Source organism: Thunnus thynnus, chromosome 22 (genome assembly GCF_963924715.1).
Source record: "Thunnus thynnus chromosome 22, fThuThy2.1, whole genome shotgun sequence".
Lineage (NCBI taxonomy): Eukaryota > Metazoa > Chordata > Actinopteri > Scombriformes > Scombridae > Thunnus > Thunnus thynnus.
Genome location: NC_089538.1, coordinates 8,841,677 through 8,859,878, shown reverse-complemented (window position 1 = coordinate 8,859,878; position 18,202 = coordinate 8,841,677). Strand labels below are relative to the sequence as shown.

The 18,202-nt window shown below is 40.0% G+C and overlaps 1 protein-coding gene across 3 annotated transcripts in view; it reads right to left on the bottom strand.

The window, feature by feature from the left end:
• Positions 1-18,202, bottom strand: part of pcxb (pyruvate carboxylase b) — a 300,915-nt gene that overhangs the window by 269,298 nt on the left and 13,415 nt on the right. For all 3 annotated transcript variants that reach the window (XM_067581000.1, XM_067580999.1, XM_067581001.1), the window contains exons 2-9: positions 17,902-18,038; positions 15,318-15,411; positions 14,575-14,665; positions 10,634-10,799; positions 9,812-9,957; positions 6,356-6,473; positions 4,527-4,594; positions 1,787-1,870 (exon numbers count right to left, since the gene is read on the bottom strand). In XM_067581000.1, the coding sequence (XP_067437101.1) occupies positions 1,787-1,870; positions 4,527-4,594; positions 6,356-6,473; positions 9,812-9,957; positions 10,634-10,799; positions 14,575-14,665; positions 15,318-15,411; positions 17,902-18,038 (904 nt within the window). The remainder of the gene's footprint in view (positions 1-1,786; positions 1,871-4,526; positions 4,595-6,355; positions 6,474-9,811; positions 9,958-10,633; positions 10,800-14,574; positions 14,666-15,317; positions 15,412-17,901; positions 18,039-18,202) is intronic.

Sequence of the window (18,202 nt, the reverse complement as noted above, 5' to 3'; positions counted from 1 at the left end):
ACACTGAAGTCATTTCATTATTCTTGAATTCAAGGTTTGAAAACATGGAGAAAACCTTTCTCCTGCATGCAACAGTACGCGCTCTCACACACTGTGTGATAGAGCTAAAACATGTCCTTGTATTGAGTCAGTAGTTTACCACTGTGTACACGATTACATGCATGCTGTACTCTTGTCGGTAGCTGTCATCCATACGATGTAGTTTAAGGAGCAGCATCACTCTCTCACTTTAAATGACAATAAGCAGAGAGAATTCACAGACGAGAGTTTGTCACTGCTGCTCTTAAACACACGAACACAAAGAGACGTGGTTTATCACTCTGAGCAGACAAGCTGGGTGATGTTGAGATTTACTGTAGACAAAAAAAAAAAAAAGAAAAATCACTAGAAGAACAAGGTCACATCATGAGTCGCACATTTAGCTTCCATCTCTCTCGCAATCGCCATCTTACATAACCATTTCTCCGTCAGTATCGTCAAGGTCATTTCTTTAGCAAATCACCATCCTTGTCTTTATTCTCCTCTAACATTCTTCCCTCCTTACTTCTATCTATTCCTCAACTGGGCCATTACCTGAAAAGGCCATTACCTGAAATCTCCTCAGAGATGAGGTTTGACTCTTAAGCGATGCTGTCATAGTTGGCACAACTTTTCGGCAACATTAAACCAGAAAAAAACAAAACAAAACTGTGAAATGAAAGATTTTTGGAAGCTAAATACAGGATGAGCTTCCACCTTCTGGGGAATGTTTTTGCATATTTTACCTGAGCAGAGTGCAACTACTGATGACAATAATCATAAAACTTGTTCTCAAGAAATGCACTCAAAAACTGTTCAAACACTCATTTCCACAATAGCAATAACTGTCTGCACTGTTGACATCTATTCCCACCCATTTTCAAATAGCATTTCATTTCCTCAGTTTAGCAAAGCACTAATGTCCTCCTCATTTGAATCACAGGTAGGTAGCACATTAAAATTCCTGGGGAGAATCCAGTTGTTTTGCAGACCAATTATAGGCAGAAAAATGAATAGCATTGGGAATTTGTTCAGACGTCCTAAATACAAACCAATACTTGAATGTCCTCGCCAGAAAAGCTTTTTCTGTTTCAGTGAGCCTTTTCTCCTCAAGTGTGCAAACCTTTTTTAACATGTAGTCAAAACTCTGTAGCACTGCACCACTGAACGTGCTGACACCTGCCTTGACAACTTAGAGAAAATTTTGCTTCCTAGTGAATAAGCTGCCTTAACACCAGGCTGCAGCCGCATGAATATTTAACATTTTATATACACACACCTATTAATTTTGCATGCTCAGTGATTAAAAAGTGATTAAAGTTGGGATAGGCAATTTATTTTAGGAGCATTTTTCGTTATATTTGTTGAAATTCTCTTTACATCCCAACAGCAATCAATAAATGAGATGCTCTGACAATAAAAGGAAAAAATCTAGTATCTATAGATGTCTTGGGAGGAAGTTGTGTGTGTGTGTGTGTGTGTGTATGAGTGAGTGCAGTAACTGTTGTGTTGCTTGCATATGAAGCACGTGCATGTGCCCGTGCTCATCTGCTGGGAGGGGCTTAGGACAGAGAGGGGAATGTGGAGAGCTGCAGGAGGAGGGCTGTATTTTCAAATTCTGACTTTTTTTTTTTTTTTTTTTTTTATCTTTTTCAGAAAACCTGGGCAAATGCCTGCAGACTGAAATAGAAGGGGAAAGAGATAGCAGAAATCACAAGCGCTTTGTGGCTGATTGATGTTGGCTTCAAGACCAAAAACACAACTGTACCTGTTTGGCGAGGGTTACAGCATCAGCGTGAAGTCGGTCTCTCAGATGAGGGTCCAGTTGGAAGGCTGGCGCAATCTCCACAACCTTCAAAACAACATGATTTTATTGATAATGCCACAATGACCACAACCCTGTCAGAGCAGAAATGCAGCAAACTGACAGTGTCAGTATAACAACAACAAAACGTATCCATTTCATCTCAATGATACTCATCATCTACAAAAGGCTTCATTTTGTATGGATATCAATTCATTTCAACATTTATGATAACATTTTGGCATATAATTAACATTTTTTTTAAAAATTGATTCATTTAGCCTGACACTGAGGCTAAAAATGTTCATCTACAAATTCTCTTGGACCGTATTGCTTCTTTTGACACACCAGGCCTCAAATTATATTATTAATGTACCACTGACAGAAACGTTCACTGTAATACTCATGGAAAATGTGTCAAACACAGTGGTTACCATCTCTACTTTTGCAAAATTAGCTTCCTGTAAAGACATGCTACACTGCCTCCTATTCATTTTATGGATGTTTCATTATTTAAAGGTTTCTCCACCACTAGTTACTGCAAGCAAAAACTGGAAAAATGGCAGCTGAGAGCAATGTCTTTTCCATTAATTAAAATGTTGTATTCTGGGGGGTTTTTTTGCTTTTTTTCCACAGAAATAGAAATTTTACAAAAAAAGATTATTTCATTTCTACAGATTTTGATAATTAATTAGGAAATAGCATAGTAATTGATTATTTGGGCGACTTGGGAAGCCCAACAAATTTAACACTGGCATATTAACACCTGATGAAGCTGTTGCAATCAGCTGCATTTTCTACACATCCAGCAGACACAAAGCCACATTAGCATCCATTTGGTGTCATGTTTCCTAACGCCTGACGACGAGAAGTCCAATATTTACTCTCCTTTTAACAGTTTGCCTGCCACCAACTCCTGAGGGAAACATCTGTCTTTTTAGCTGCTAAATGTATCACTATGTTCACCAGCTAGTTGCTAACTTTGCCTGTCTACATATTGGTGCTGCACAGTTGGTATACAGTGGGTTTATCATAGTCTTTTTGATTGCTTTGAGTCGTGAGACTGACCCAAAACATAAAGTAAAGCTGCAGGCTGTAAAAAGCAAAACAATGAGCTGAAAGACATTAAAACGCTCTGAGGCTAACTGCAGAATTGGGTGATAAATCTCAGTGTCTTCATCACTATGAGCACCAGTTTCACATTACACATAGTAAGTTGATCCAATGCTTATACATAAAAACATAAATTAGTGCATTATTATTTAAATATACATTCCCTGACTTAACTATAGTGCCCGCAAATCTCCAGATTTCCTCCCAGTTCAAATTTCAGTCTTAAAACAAAAAACTCTGCTGGTTTTAAAAATGAACCACAAATGGACAGTTATTTTTACTACTAATATTTAGCGAATACCATAATTTGTTTTCATTTGTCCGAACCATCAATTTGTTACATATTTTGTCAATTCAGCTTTGATAAAACTGATGGATTGAATTATTAGTTCCATTCAGCCTTCATTAGGTCTGGCCTCAGCTGCTGGGTGGGTGGGGTTGACCATGTTGGAGGCTGATGTGTTTCGTTCCACTGAATCAAATAAGTCAACCAATCCAAGAGGAATAATTGAATCTAGTTCAAAACAAAGTGACCTGAGTCTGATTTTAAAACATTAAAACCACAGGAACTCAATTAAAATTTTTATCAAATATTTTCTCCTCCCCCTCATAAAAAAACAAAAAAAAACAACAAAAAACCCTCTCCAAGTATGAACAGCACTTCCAAGACACAGAAAAATACTAAAAATATCCTATCAGTGCTCTACCATCCCAAATCTATTTCAACAAGCGACTATTCTTGTTTCTGAGATTCAAAAAGATCTTAGATTAAGGGCAAAAGCAGATTAAGTCTCACAGAATCAAAGAGCAGCAGCTCTTGCATGAACAGACCCGCTAATATGATTATCTTCTATAATTTGATTAAAGGAAAAAGAAGAAAGTGATAAATACATGATTGAAACTGCTTTGAAGTGACAATATGTAATGAAATATTACACATGTTAATCAGCTTCCTCTGATGAAAGCATTGTTACACTGAGTGACATTTCGATGACATTTTCTATTTTCTCTTTGATTTGGTATTCAGAGGTTTATTTGGTCATTGTACCAAATATCCCAATCCCCAATTTTTCCAAAAATCTGGAGGAAAATAGCCCTTGCTAATGAATGAAAATCAGTTCTAAGCTATATACTTTTTAAAAAAAAAATGTTTTTGTTAAGCCGAGTTCATTTGGTGGAGAATTATGTAACTGCTGCAGTTGTTGCTAAGAGTCCCATTCACACAGCATTAGTAGTGGCTAATTTTTATTGGTATATAATCCTCTTACCCCTGCTGCTCAGGACTTGTATGATTCCCAGGCCCACCAGTGCTACGATAATCATTGCTATAATCAACTTGAGAATTAATGTTGCTTAACTAGCCCGTTTGCCTAAATGAAAGGGAAATAAGTCACAAAGGCCTATTGTATATTCAGTGGACTGCAGTGCTTGCAGGTGTGATTCCCCACTTATGATCTTTGTTTCATGCCTGCCAACCGTCACCATCCACTTCACGGTAATCTACATAATACAGCAGAAATACCATGAAGATAATCAAATAAATTCAAACATTTAAGTCGGGTCAGATGAATTTTAAAAACGAGGTCTTCACCTTTTGGTGTCTCCGCTGAATGGAGCAGTCTCTCTCGTAGAGGTGGACGACATTACCATATTTATCGCCTGGGGAGAGAGAGAACCACAAAGAGAGAGGTGGGTGAGGAAATGATAGAGGGAGGAACAAAGAAAATTGTAAGATAATCAAGAGCATGATGGAGAGGAGTGGTTGAATTCAAATGGAGGAGGAGAGAAAAGTGTACATATATGTATACACGCACAGAAGTGGTAGCTAAGTGTCATTTATAAAGAAGGGTAAAATAATATTTGTCTTCTCCATTTTCCAAACATGAGAGCGATGCAGATGGATGATAGGAGTCGATGACAAGTCTGTTTACTTGTTTGTTTTCTGTTTACATCATAGTGCTACAATTCACCAGGCATTGATCACACAAACTGTAATAGCTCAAGTTATATTGTACAGTCTGACAAAAACAACTTTTTTTATTATCAGTTAATCTATCAAGTATTTTTTCAATTAACTGATTAATTACTAAGCCTGTGAAATGCCAGAAAATACTGAAGAATGTTCATCACAATTTCTCAGAGGTGACGATCATGTATTCAGATGTCTTGCTTGGTTCAACAAGCAGTCCTAAACCCAAAAATATTAAATTCACAGTGACATACAAGAAATGCAGCACATCTTAACAGTGGAGAAACTGAGACCGATGGACAGAAAAAGCAAAAAGCAGAAGTAAGCGTAAAGGAAAAGGTGGGAAACTGGGAAAAAAAGGTAAAAGAAGGGAGGGAAAGGGAAGGCAGGAGAACAGAGGGCTGGCAAAGACATGGCTTTTAACAGGTAATTCAGATAATTCACAAAATCCCTTTCATGCCCTAAAGTCACTGATTCAGGTTCTCAAACTTATTACTCAAAGGGCCGGATCTGATTTTTTTTCCAAGGTCAGATGTCTGGAAAGGAAGGGGGAGGCATCTCTCTTGCTCTTGTTTTTGTATAATGGGCTAAGGGCTGCTCGAGCCGCCCACAGAATGACAGCCAGTCCTGCTCTGTTACAATTACATTTGCACTAGTTGTAGAAATTGTGTATTAGGAAAAAAAAAACAAGACATATTCTGTTCTGCGATTTAGGAGCTGATAATAAATCCTCCAGTGTAATGTTAATGCTTGAACTCGGGGGCAACAACACACAACAATCTCTCTAGCAGTTAACGTCGCCATGACAGCAATATCAGCGATAGGAAAATAAGCCACATTAAAACCACATTAATCTTGGGAGAAAACAGAGGAAAAAAAGAACATTTATTTCAAAATAGAAAATGTTACCATACATAACCTATTGAACTCATAACACGAGGGCTGGGTTCAGATTGACTTGCCATTTAGACCGAGGTCCAGACTCTGAGAGGTCCCGCACTAATTAATCACAGTGACTACAAACACACAGATCCACACCATGGTAAACACTCAAACATGCATAGATGTAAAGACACACAAACATACCCTCATCAAACCACAGACAGATGCACATCTGATAACACCAATACGCATTCACGTGTAATGTACAGCATACGCTCTGAGTGCAGACTCACTTCCTGTAAGTTTCAGTGTTGAATTTCACACCTGTAATATCGGGTGGTAGGAGTTGTTGCATTCACCATAATGAGACAACATAATGGTTGGAGAATCTTCCGCTGGCCAATAAATCTCAAATCACTCTCATTGTTCACCTGTCTCTCTTCCTCTCTTAGCGCTGCTATCGAGTTCAAAGACTTCAATGCATCTTGCTTCCGTAATTAACTTCAGTCAGTTCACATAAACAAAAACAGACACGTAGTTAAAGACAAAAAGTCGCAGATTTCACTTACCAAGGATCTGTACTTCAATGTGTCTCGGCTTTTCAATAAACTTCTCGACAAACAGGGCTCCGTTCCCAAAAGCCGTCAGAGCTTCAGAGTAGGCCCGTTGGTAATTCTCCTCAAGCTCCTGACAAACAGAAGGGAAAAAAATCCATACATGTCTGAGTTAGTGCTACCATTCAAGAGGCAAGAAGGCCACAAAAGAATTTGTATGTTTTTCAAAGAGGTTTGTTGATGCACAGTCTACATATTTCAGTTGATTTATCTCTGCTTCAGGTTTGTTTTTAATGTTTTATTCAGTATAAGCTCCATTTCCTCTTATAATCAGTTTCATTCCCCCCTACTTGTCATTCACGAGTGATGTGAAGTTTTTCTCATGTTTCTTTTCTTTTGAAGTGAACTGTTTACACACCCTTTGGGAGCAAAATGCTAAACAAGAGATTTGGGACCGAGCTGTGGGAGGTCAGGGCGGAGCATGTCAAGGTCATGACTCAATCTGTGTTTGTCAGTCTGTGACATCCTGCCAGCCCATCTCCAGTCTCCTCTACTGGGGAAAGACTGAGTCACCATCATGCCTCGAGAGAAGATATCCAAGCCCTTCTTCAGCTGTCATCTCGAGGCCTTGAGAGAAGGACGCTGTTGAAGGCAAAACGACCAGGTGCTAAAGGCATTAGCATATGTCATCACATCAGCGTCGCCAAAAGCAGGCCCGTGATTTTGTCAAAGAGGCCTCTCTCACTTTGCCCAGAAAAACCAGTTCATTTATAGTAAATAATGCTTTGTCACACAGGGGTATCGCCCTCGGCTTTCACAAAAATAATCTTTATGTATAATAATGCTAGTTCTATGAACACAGGTGGAGTGCTCCAACACAGCTCTTTTCTTATCGTCATCTAGATCTGATCTCAGCATACATAAGTATACAAATAATGCTTAAAAATCTATGCAAGTCTCACCGAAAACAAACTACATTCAGTTCAGTTTTTACAATGTTTATACAGTGCTATACATCAAAAATATCAACCTGTTGCTTGTGGTCCCGACAGTACTGAGAAACCTCTTAATAATTTCTTCACATCATCTCAGCTGGAGCTGCTGAGGCCCAAGTGACTCAGCTGAATAACTAGAAATGTCAACAACTAATTAATTAGACTGGGGTACAACTCAGAAAGGGTCACACTTTCCAATGGATTGCTTACTTGTGAGGTTCAGTGACTACAGTGCAACACAACAATGCCATTCCTTGTGTAGATCAGTGAATAAGGGCATGAAACCGCTGTGGACGGCACTGACCTGTCTTGTTTAAATGTGCATCTGCGTTTCTCGGGGTCAAGGGTTTTCGTGAATGTAACAGCCTGTAGGGCGACTAGAGACTATTTTAAATGAATGTTGGTTTTTAGGTAGGGAAAAAAAGTTACAGTAGTGATTTGCATGATGTTATTTATTGTGACTTCTGTATTCTTTGTGTTTTAAAAAAGCCAAAGCAAAGAAATAAAGACCAGTAAAACGCTACCAGCCATGAAGGATGAAGAGGTGGCATTGCTCTGTGTAGCTGCGATTCACTACTGATGCCCTCTGCCCTCTTCTATCTGATTGGACAACAACCAGCTGCCTGCTGAGAGAGTTTGACACGGTCAAACTTGAGAGGCGGAAACAAACAGGGAAAAGCTGTGCTTGTTCACATGGGCAGCGACCACACAAACCCTCCAGTGCTAACACTGCTAGCACAAGAAGCAGAGCTGCTGCCAGGCCTCCACTGAAATAAACAGGGGTGACAACTTGCCACTTGCTGGTGTCTACGGGCCTCAAGGAGTTCATTTTTATGTTTAAGTTTCACTTTTTGGATAAAATCATCCACCAAAGAACAGTTTATGCCTTTTCTTTTCAAACATTATTTTAGCTTTTTTTCCCAAAATAATATTCATCACTTTGTAATAAAAGAATGAGAAAAAACACATCATTGGCCTTCTTTTTCCAACCTGTTGAGGTTAAAGTGTTTCTCCTAGAGGTTGAAACTCTGCAGCCATTCAGAATTTTCACAAGCATCTCCCAAAATACTACTTATAGTGGGTGCACAGTTGTTGGCTGTTCATGATGCTGAGAAGTAATGAATCGATTTTAAAGTAATAGGGCTAGTTTAACAGTGTGCGAGCAGTACTGCTATATATCAACACACTGCATACTCAACATGGAGTAAACAACAGAAGCAATGTTTATGCTTTATTACCACACTTAGTAAATTATGAAAATGCTGTATGTGATTTATAATATAGCCTAATACATAGTTGTTAGTTTTATGGATTTTATATAGTGCATTCATTGCTTCTTTATAAGAAAATGTGTAATAAAGAAAACTTATCTGCCTCAATCTATCTGGTTGTTGTGTGAAATAGTCATTACATTGTTATTCCTATAAAGGGACTCATCAGATACCAAGTTTTATAACATATAAAAAAAATACCTGCATATATGCTCTAGAACAAAAAAAAAAGATATGAAGACATGGAAACTAAAGATCAGGAAGTGTCATGTTGACCTAATAAGATTAGTATAATTATTCATTAACATTATAATTTAACGGCAAAACAAAAGTTGTTTACAAGATACTAGAGCATACTGCTAAATAAGTATAGAATCAGCCAAAAAGTCCAGTGTTGGTCTACATTCTCTCCATCAAAGTGCTGTGCGGTCATCACTGTGACAGCTATTGTGACAGCCCATCAATGATGTCTCGGTGATGGAACCCTTACATGGCCAAGAGGAGGAAGATGAGGAGGTAGGTGACAGATCGTCAGATGTAAATCCGCCATGGGAAGCACAATGCATGGCTCGTTTCAGGGCACATCAGGTAATTGAAGATATTCCTTCAAGGAAAATATTTTTCCCCCACCTACAGCTTCCTGTCTCCTGATCATATTTATTCATGCAGAGGTTTTTATTGTGTGTGTTTGGTCTGGTTTTATCATTTAAACATCACTTGTGTTGTTCGTATTGGAAACATAATGCACATGTAAGATGCATAAATTCATTTTATGATCATCTTTACACTGAGATTCGTTCAGGAAAAGTGGTCCCTGAACAGTTGCAATATTAAAGTAAAAATCATTTTCTTAATGTCTCAGGCTGATGCAGGAGAAGAAGCCTCCGGAGATTACTCAGAGGCTGTGCTAGGTGACAGGGGCAATTTCAGAGCGCACACACTAACACTAGGGTGATTGGCAGCCAGAGAGATAAATAACCAGGTTGTAATTTCCGAGACATTTCACTTTGATTTAACAAAAACAGAAAATTAATGAATATGAAAATCAAAATTCGGTCATGAGACCAGCCGACCATTAAGTAGGGTTTGTTCTTTCTTTTCTGGACAAGCGTCAGGACAAGTTTTATATTAATGTTTTGTTATGTTATGGAAAGCTGTTCAATTTCATCTACCACAAACAACATCAACAGCAACGGCAGGCTCACCTCGTACTCTCTGACCACCCTCATGCCTCGACCACCGCCTCCGTAGGCTGCTTTGAAGATAATGGGGAAGCCGTATGTCTGGGCGAACGCCTGCGCCTCCTGCAGGCTGGAGATGGGGGCATCTGTTCCTGGGACCACAGGTACGCCTAGAGAGGTGTGGGTTGAGTGAATTGATACACAAGTGAGAAATGTGTTACTTTATAAAGATGCCAAAAGCTGTATTTTAAATCACAAAAAAAATAATTAACACATTCATTTTGAGAATGAGAGACCCCATCATAGAGAAGATTGGCAGCCACTACTAAACATCACGCTGCATTTGTGTCTCTCCCAAGATCAGATTGTGTTTTTTTTTTTCTACAAAACATTGTTTTTACAGCAAGAGAAAACTGCTTTAGGAGAAGGGTAAAGGTACAAGTAAAAGGCTGAAAATGCTACAAATGTTCATCCTCCTCAGTAAAGACAAATTAATGCTTGGAGAGTAAAGGCCAAAACATGTGCTAGCAGAGCGATGCCAGGATGAAGGTTGGAGGGAGAACAGAGAGTCATCATGACAGCAGGCACCAGGGCTAATCACAAATTTGGTTTGAATTTTGAGAAAAACTATCACTAATAATACCATGTGTGCCGGATAACATTTGTTTACAGTCAACACAAAGTAAACATTTAAGTGCTACAATTACTGGTTTAAAATGTTGTTGATTTTTTAAACTGCACACATACTGTAGCACCATATATAAAAGTGTATACGTATTTCAATAATGCCTCCCCACTCTTCCTCACATCCTTCACCCTGCTTCTGCCAGTCATCCCCTTCCATACCTGCGCTGATGGCGATGGAACGAGCCTCCACCTTGTCTCCCATCTTGCGGACCGTCTCTGCAGTCGGCCCCACAAACATCACCCCTGCGTCTGTGCAGGCCTGAGCGAAGTCTGCTCGCTCGGAGAGGAAACCGTAGCCTGGATGGATGGCGTCCACGTTGTTGTCCTAAGGAGTGAGCGAGGGAGAGACGGAAATGTGCTTAACAGACTTATTTACATGAATTATACATCTGCGTGTTGTACCTGTCGCCTTAAGCGTCACCTTTTTATTAATTGAACCAAGAAAGAAACTTTCATTCGCATTTCATTTTTAAGTTTGTGCTATTTGTGCTAAAACCTGAAATATTTGCTAGAGGAGCCCAGAGAAAGGAAATGTAGCCTGGCTTAGCAACAGGAGTCCTGTTAAACAGACTTCCACTGCAGGCACCAGTTACCACTTGGCTGACTTATTAGTGAGGAGTATTCACACACCCTAACCTGCGTGCTTTGGCGCACACTGTCTGCTGGCCAGTAAAAAGGATTTACACGTCACTTACAGCAAAAGGACTGTGGCATAATGACACATTTTATTTTCATTCAATCCCTAGTTGCAATCACCCTAATCATCATCTACTCAATGGACACCGGTAGGAAAGCGAGCGAGTAGACAGACACGCATAATCTGAGGTCAGGGGGAAGGTAGTGAGAGGAGCGAGCACACGCGCACGCACACACACACACGGGGTAGCAGACAGATACAGTAGCTGCCGAGCTTGACAGATAGAGCCATCTCTGGATCACTATGTGCCATCTGCTCTTGGATATGAGGCGGGCTATAATTATGGGCTGTCCCGTTGTTAAGGGAGCTGTTACTGGCAGGCCAGAGGAGGTATGGAGCAACACACACACACGCACGCACACACACACATGCACACTCATAAAATGCAGCAAGAGCATGCACACGAGCAGGTACACCCACCCGCCTGATCACGCAGACGGGCATGAATTCAGAGAGACGCGGACAGTAGATGACAGTAGATTCACACACACAGGCTTACACAACACCCCTGGGCGCACACACACACATTCATACAAGCAAGATCACACACTAGCAAACACGCACATTTTCACAGACACTGTCGCCATAAAGACACACACAGAATGTAAGGTACTGGGACAAAGACCGATGGTTATTTTCGTCACACAGTAATAGAGTGATACACAGTGTGAGAAAGAGTGAGAGCACACAAACGCACACAAACACACACACACATTGCTAGCATGGGGTGGCTGGGCTCCCAGATAGGCAGACAGATTTTGAGAAATGACTTGGACGGCGATGGCTCCCCGACTTGGCTGGCTGACCACATGCCCACACAGAAATTTATAAACCGTGAGAGATTGATCAGAAAAATGATAATGAGCACCTGGCAGCGTGTCCTAGAGGGATAGAGGGAGGACAGGAGGGAAAGGAGGTAACAAGGAACAGATCTGATCTAACACAGTGATAAGCGGCAGAGGGAAAAGAGTGAGAGGGTGAGAGATAGGGAATGATGGGGAGTGGAAAGGAGGGAGGGAAGGAGCAACGAGGAACAAAAAAAAAGGAAAGGAGGAACGATGGAGGAAAGGAAATGGGGAAGGAAGTGATGGGATGGAGGTAGAGAGGATGTTCCCCTTTGCTTTTCTCTGACCAAGCTAAAGACTAACAAAAGAACCAAAGTCATTAGAAAGTTGGAGGTTAAAGTGGAGACATTACAGTGAGAACAGATGGAAAATTGTCCATCTTGACATGTACTTGAACACATTGTACTTATGTCATCCAAATCTATGGAAATTTTGCCTCATTAGTGACAGTGAGCAGCAAGACTTTCCAACATGAGGGTACCGGGGGCTTTTCCTGACAATATTTCAACTTTACTACAATAAAAACTCATGTTGAATAAAAACTCTTGCACGACAGATAACAGGAACAAAGCTTCCTAAAACCAAAAACATATTTCTCTTCTGGTACAGGTTCAATAAATAAGACACAAAGGGCCTCATGCAAGAAGCACTCGTACAAACAGATTCATTCTGAAAAAGCACGTACGAGTGATTTAAGAACACTTGTGGCATTCTCAATTTTCTTGTACTTTCTCTCAGATATGAATAAAATTTACAAGTGGTTCAGACCTGTCATAGGCTACGTGTCATGGGATCATCTCTGTCTTTCTTCACTGAGGAGAAACACTTGTTTGATATACAATTATAATGTCCTAATCTGAATTTGAGTTTAAATATGATAACAAAAATAACAAAAAAAAAGAATATATAAGTCAAACAAACTTAATGCAAAATTAACATTCTGTTTATCATATTTTCATCATCAAGGCTGCCAATTTACTTAAAAGGTTTTTATTGCATATTTTGGCACAGCAACTTCTACGTTTAGGTAGTTTTTAGGAAACTTCTCTCACTCTAACAGCTGCCTCTGTGTCTCTCTGCAGGTCTCGGTCCAGTATCATGTTGCGTTGCAGCTGACAGTGTAACATCACCTGTAGACTATAATATTCTCCTCTAATATAACTGTTCCTGGCCTGTCACATCCCTTGACTGCCTCCAATCACGGAGCTCTTTGCTTGAGAAAGATGTCTTTTAGCATCTAACGTCACGTCAAATCATTCCCCTTTATTTCTGTCAGAGTGCAGAGCTGCTCTGATGACATGTTAGAGCTGGATTCATATTTTCTAATTGTTTCGGGTCTCTTACTGTCACTCCTTAATTTGTTATGTGTTTGTCATCTGATTTCTGAAAGCAGGACTTGAAGCTGAGCAGCCTTTTTACTTCTTTGTTAACTTGTTGTGAATGAAACTCACTCACAAACGGAGCGGAATATGGAGTCTTATATGACAATTTTAGGGTCGTGGATTATGTTAATGATCAAATCTCACAAACGTGCACCTCCTCATGAACAGGAACGTCACCTGGCTGAAACGAGCAATTTACGACAAGTTCAGGCACTTTACAGAGTTTGTTGAATCCCATGTAGGATTTTCTCTCCTCTTATTGCTTTGTGTATGAACAAATATAAGAGAACAATAAGAAGACATTCATGCATGAGGCCCAATGTTACTTAGTGAGTTTTAGAGTTGATTGTAGGTATATTTGTTCACTTTGAACAGAGCCAGCCTATCAGTTTACCCTCATTTCAAGTTTTTATGCTAAGCTAAGCTAACCACATCCTGACTCCAACTCTGTGCTTTATGCACTGACAAAAGATTGATTTCACTCTTGGGGGGAAAAAAGTAAATAAGCATATTTCCCAAAATGTACAACTCTTCCTCCTTTAATGTTAACTTAAGACTTCAATGTTGCTGCTTCAAAGAATAAGCCCTCAAGAAAGAGAGCTGTAAAGTCTCTGGGAGTAGCTTATTTCAGCTTAGTCAGGTTATTATTCAAAATTCACACTATTTGTACCACTTCTCAGACACACTGCAATACACTCATGAATTTAAATGTACAGCAGCCAGGACACAAGCTTTTCATTGTATGGAAACACTGGTGGTATTTTAATGCATATGAGCGCAAATTCTTTGAATCCTTGAAAACGTTCTTTTTGTTGGCAGATGAGATTTAAAAAAATGGGCATTTGCATGAAGTTGGAGCACAGATTTTAAAAAATAATTTTACTCCTTTGTAAGAGTCAAGCTCCATAATGCAATTAGGTAGCTTTTTTTTTGTTAGATCCTCCTTGCTCGTGTCTTTCGAACTCCAGGCTTTCTATAAAAAATTGTAATCTTCAAAGCCCGAGCTGACACAACTGACATCAACATCAGGGTTATTTTCCCAGACTTAAGAAAGCTCCTTGAGAGCCACAGAGGACTTCATACAATGCAGGCTTTCACAGGTTGAATGGTACTTCTCATGATGATTAACCTGAGTCTTATGTGTAAAATTCAGAAGTCATAGTTGATGCTCTTTACCTTGGCTACTTTGATGATGTCAGGAATATGCAGGTATGCGGCAACAGGTGGCAGGCCTTTCCCGATGAGGTAAGCCTCATCTGCCTTCTGCCTGTGAAGACAAGTGCAAAGGATTAACATTAACGAGATGGAAGGGGGGGGGGCAGGAAAAACAAGCAAAATACACAGATGTGCATCAAGCTCTTGAGCACACAACAATAAGGGTTACATGACAGCATTTCCAAGCTCAGAGAAAACTAGGCACCAGTATTCAGGTAAATAAAGAACACTACACTTATTCAAATTGGGACGCCAATCAGCCTTTTTTAGGTTAAATGTTATATATGGAGAATGAAAGAGAAAGTGATGACAACGTGGGAAAGGAGGAGCAAAGGGAAAAGAATGAACAAGGGAGGATAGGCAGAACCAGATGGAAGATAACAAGATTTAACCATCAGTGATAGACATTTAAGAAATAATTAGAAAAGCACCGGGTGAAGCAGATAAGGATGTTTGTGCATGTGAACTAAGGTGCATGATTACCTGAACATAATGTAATGTCCCTACTTAATACCAACAACAAAACAAAGAGCTGGACCACAGCGCTGGAGAGAAGGAAAATGCGCCCAAGCTTCCTTTAATTGCTATTAGAACAACAGTCGATATCCTGCAGTGGCAGCCGAGCAGAAGACATCTGCCTGTCACATTTTCTTTATTTAAACCACCGCAGGGTTATTCTGCTCCAGTGTAGCAGGGATAAGTACCTGTGCATCTGTCCAGTGTCCTGCTCGGAATAGACGGCCACGGTCCGAATCCCCAGTTCAGTGCAGGCTCTGAACACACGGATGGCGATCTCACCTGGAGGATGAGAGGAAGACATGTGAGGAAAACATGTGAGGAAAATGTCCATCCATCCATCCAACGAATGTAATGTGTGGATGTGAATTTGTCTTAATTTTTTTATGTATAGTTTAACAGACTTTATGTATGTATGAAGGGAGGTTGTAGTTCTCACAGTTTAATAATTTAAGCTTCTCACTTCATATGATTTTATCGACATCCTGTAGCATCGGCTCTATTTTGAGACTAATGCCTCCACAGAGGAAAAAAAAACTAACTTTGAATTTTTAATGCCATTCGTGAGATGTGAAAACAAGACAAATCCATCTAGTGTACTTCATCACACTGTGCAAAAATATCAACAGACACTGCAACAAGTCAACTGTTTTTTTCTAAAGTTTGAGAACACAGAGTGTAAAAATTTGAGCTTTAGACAAGCAAAACACTGCCTGCCTTTCATCTTGCCGTCACAAGAGCCAAACAGTGTTTTTTCCAAGCAGCACACATTCTTTGAGGGGTAAAAAAAAAAAAAAAAGTTTAGTCACTGAAAACTAGCAAGATGTGTTGTTCTTGCTTGAAGGGGAGGACAGTGTTCAAACATTTGAGAAGAGTTAAAAAGAGTAAGAAAAGGCGAGCAAGAAAGAAAGTGAATTCTGGAGAAGCAGAACTGCAAGAACATGAAAGGATAGAAAAATTAAAGAGGGCAGAGGAGGAGAGGAGATGGTATGAAAAGTCAGAAGAAATGTAAAGATTTGAAGTGAGAAATCTAGAGAATGTAAGCTCAGAAAATACAGAAAAATAATTAGAAAAGAACAATGCAAAAAAGAGAAAAAAGGATATAAGAGGTTTAAAGAACAGAGGTGCTAAAAGAAAACGCGGTTTGGCAAGTTTAACAAAGTGACAAAAGCATTGAGGAGACCAGAATAGCAGTGGCGGTGAAAGAAAGAGAGAAATGGAGTGAGGAATGAAAAAGAGGGAGAATGAAAAGGAGCAAAGTCACAGGGGGCAAAAAGAAAGACAGCGAGTGGCTCAGAGGAAAATCACATGTGACAAGTGCTGAAAAAGACAGCTAGTGCAACGGGAGAGAGGAGACCAGATGAGGAGAAGAGAGGAAAAGGAGAGCAAAAAAAAAGGAAAGGAGAGGAGAATATTAGTGGAAGAGCAGAGAAGCAATGGCAGAGAGGAGATGTGCTTGGTGAAGTGGAATCTGGGCTGATATGATATGATGGTCCAGTCTCTCTCTTCATCACATACACACACACACACACACTCGCCAAAGCCCAGCATGGTCCGGTGCACTCCAGTGTGATGAATGTGATCTAATGTGGTGTTGATATCGTGTCACGCCGATGTGAAGGAAAGAGATTGACGGAAAGCCCTGCTGTGTGTGAGAGTGTGTGTGTGTGTGTGTGTGTGTGTGTGAGAGAGAGAGTGTGTGGCAGAGACCACAATCTATTTGGATCAAATTGATGGATTAAGAGCCTTTATAGCCGGGTGGATGTGAATCTATGCATATGCACAATGCAGGTGCATTCTATGCAGCAGGAGGCCTATAGGGTACCACATGTGTCCATAGTTGTGGTAGCAGCGGTATTGGAAACTCATGCACCAATCAATCAATCAGAGATACTGAACCAAATCAAGCATTTACAGTCCACAGGAATTAATTTAATGGGAGACTCTTATAAGCAATTAGAATAAAACGCATGAATAGATTTATTTGTCACTCAAATCCTGCCCGTCACCTGACACAGTCACTATAATTGCGAACTGACGGCCTCTCTGGACAGCATTAGCATAACGGGGGGGGGGTTCGGGCGATTATAAGCACTACCAAAGCAAGCAGTGATGTTCACGCCAAGTGTAACGACCATACTGGTGACTGCTTAGTGTTTAGAAAACTCTGGGCTTCTCTATAATTATGTTTCCATTCAGACTGCAATCACAGTAATGTAGACTCCACTTATGGTGATTTCTAGCAGCTTAGAAAGGAATAAATACATATATTTATCTATTCATGGGTCCAATGTTGTAGACAAAAAAAAATATATCACGCATGCTTTGAATGTAGAGACCTCTTATTTTATATCAGTTTTTATAACCAGTAATATTTAAATCTCCTCGGGGACATTATGTAAATCACAGAATTAAAAAAAAACTAATAAATACACCTTAACTCAGCTTTGTGGTATACAAAGTGCTGTGCTAGTTGATGAAATTTTGTGCTTTTGGGTTACAGCAAACAAAGATAGTTTGTGCAGCCACCCACATGCAATGTGTGCTTAAATATTAGCATGTGCCAAGGCAAACTAGATGTTGGTCATTAAAAATTAAGAGAGTCTGTTCTTTTGCCTCAGGAAGATCTAGAATGTCATAACGTTTTTCTTACATTATAAATGAAACGGCATTAAACTCTATTTAATTCAACTGCTCTATCTAAACTGCTTGTCTTCTTCAGCAGTGAGTTAACACATTTTCGGAGCATGGATGGGGGGGGGGGGGTCTTACCTCTATTAGCCACCATGACTTTCTTGATTGGTCGATACTCGTTCTGTGGGGCAGAGTGGGCAAAGCGGGAGAGGAGACACACTCTCCTCACAGCCAACAGGCCGAGGCCGCCACGGACTCCGACGTACCTCAACATCCTGAATGAAAAAAAAAAGAAAATGTTTTTACACTGGTCATGTCTCTTAAACTGTGGATTAACAACAAGTGAAAGGAAAGGGAGACAGAGGATGACATGCTAGACGGAGATGGAAACACTGATCTGGGGATTGGTGAATTTTCAGAAACACTCTCAAACACACAC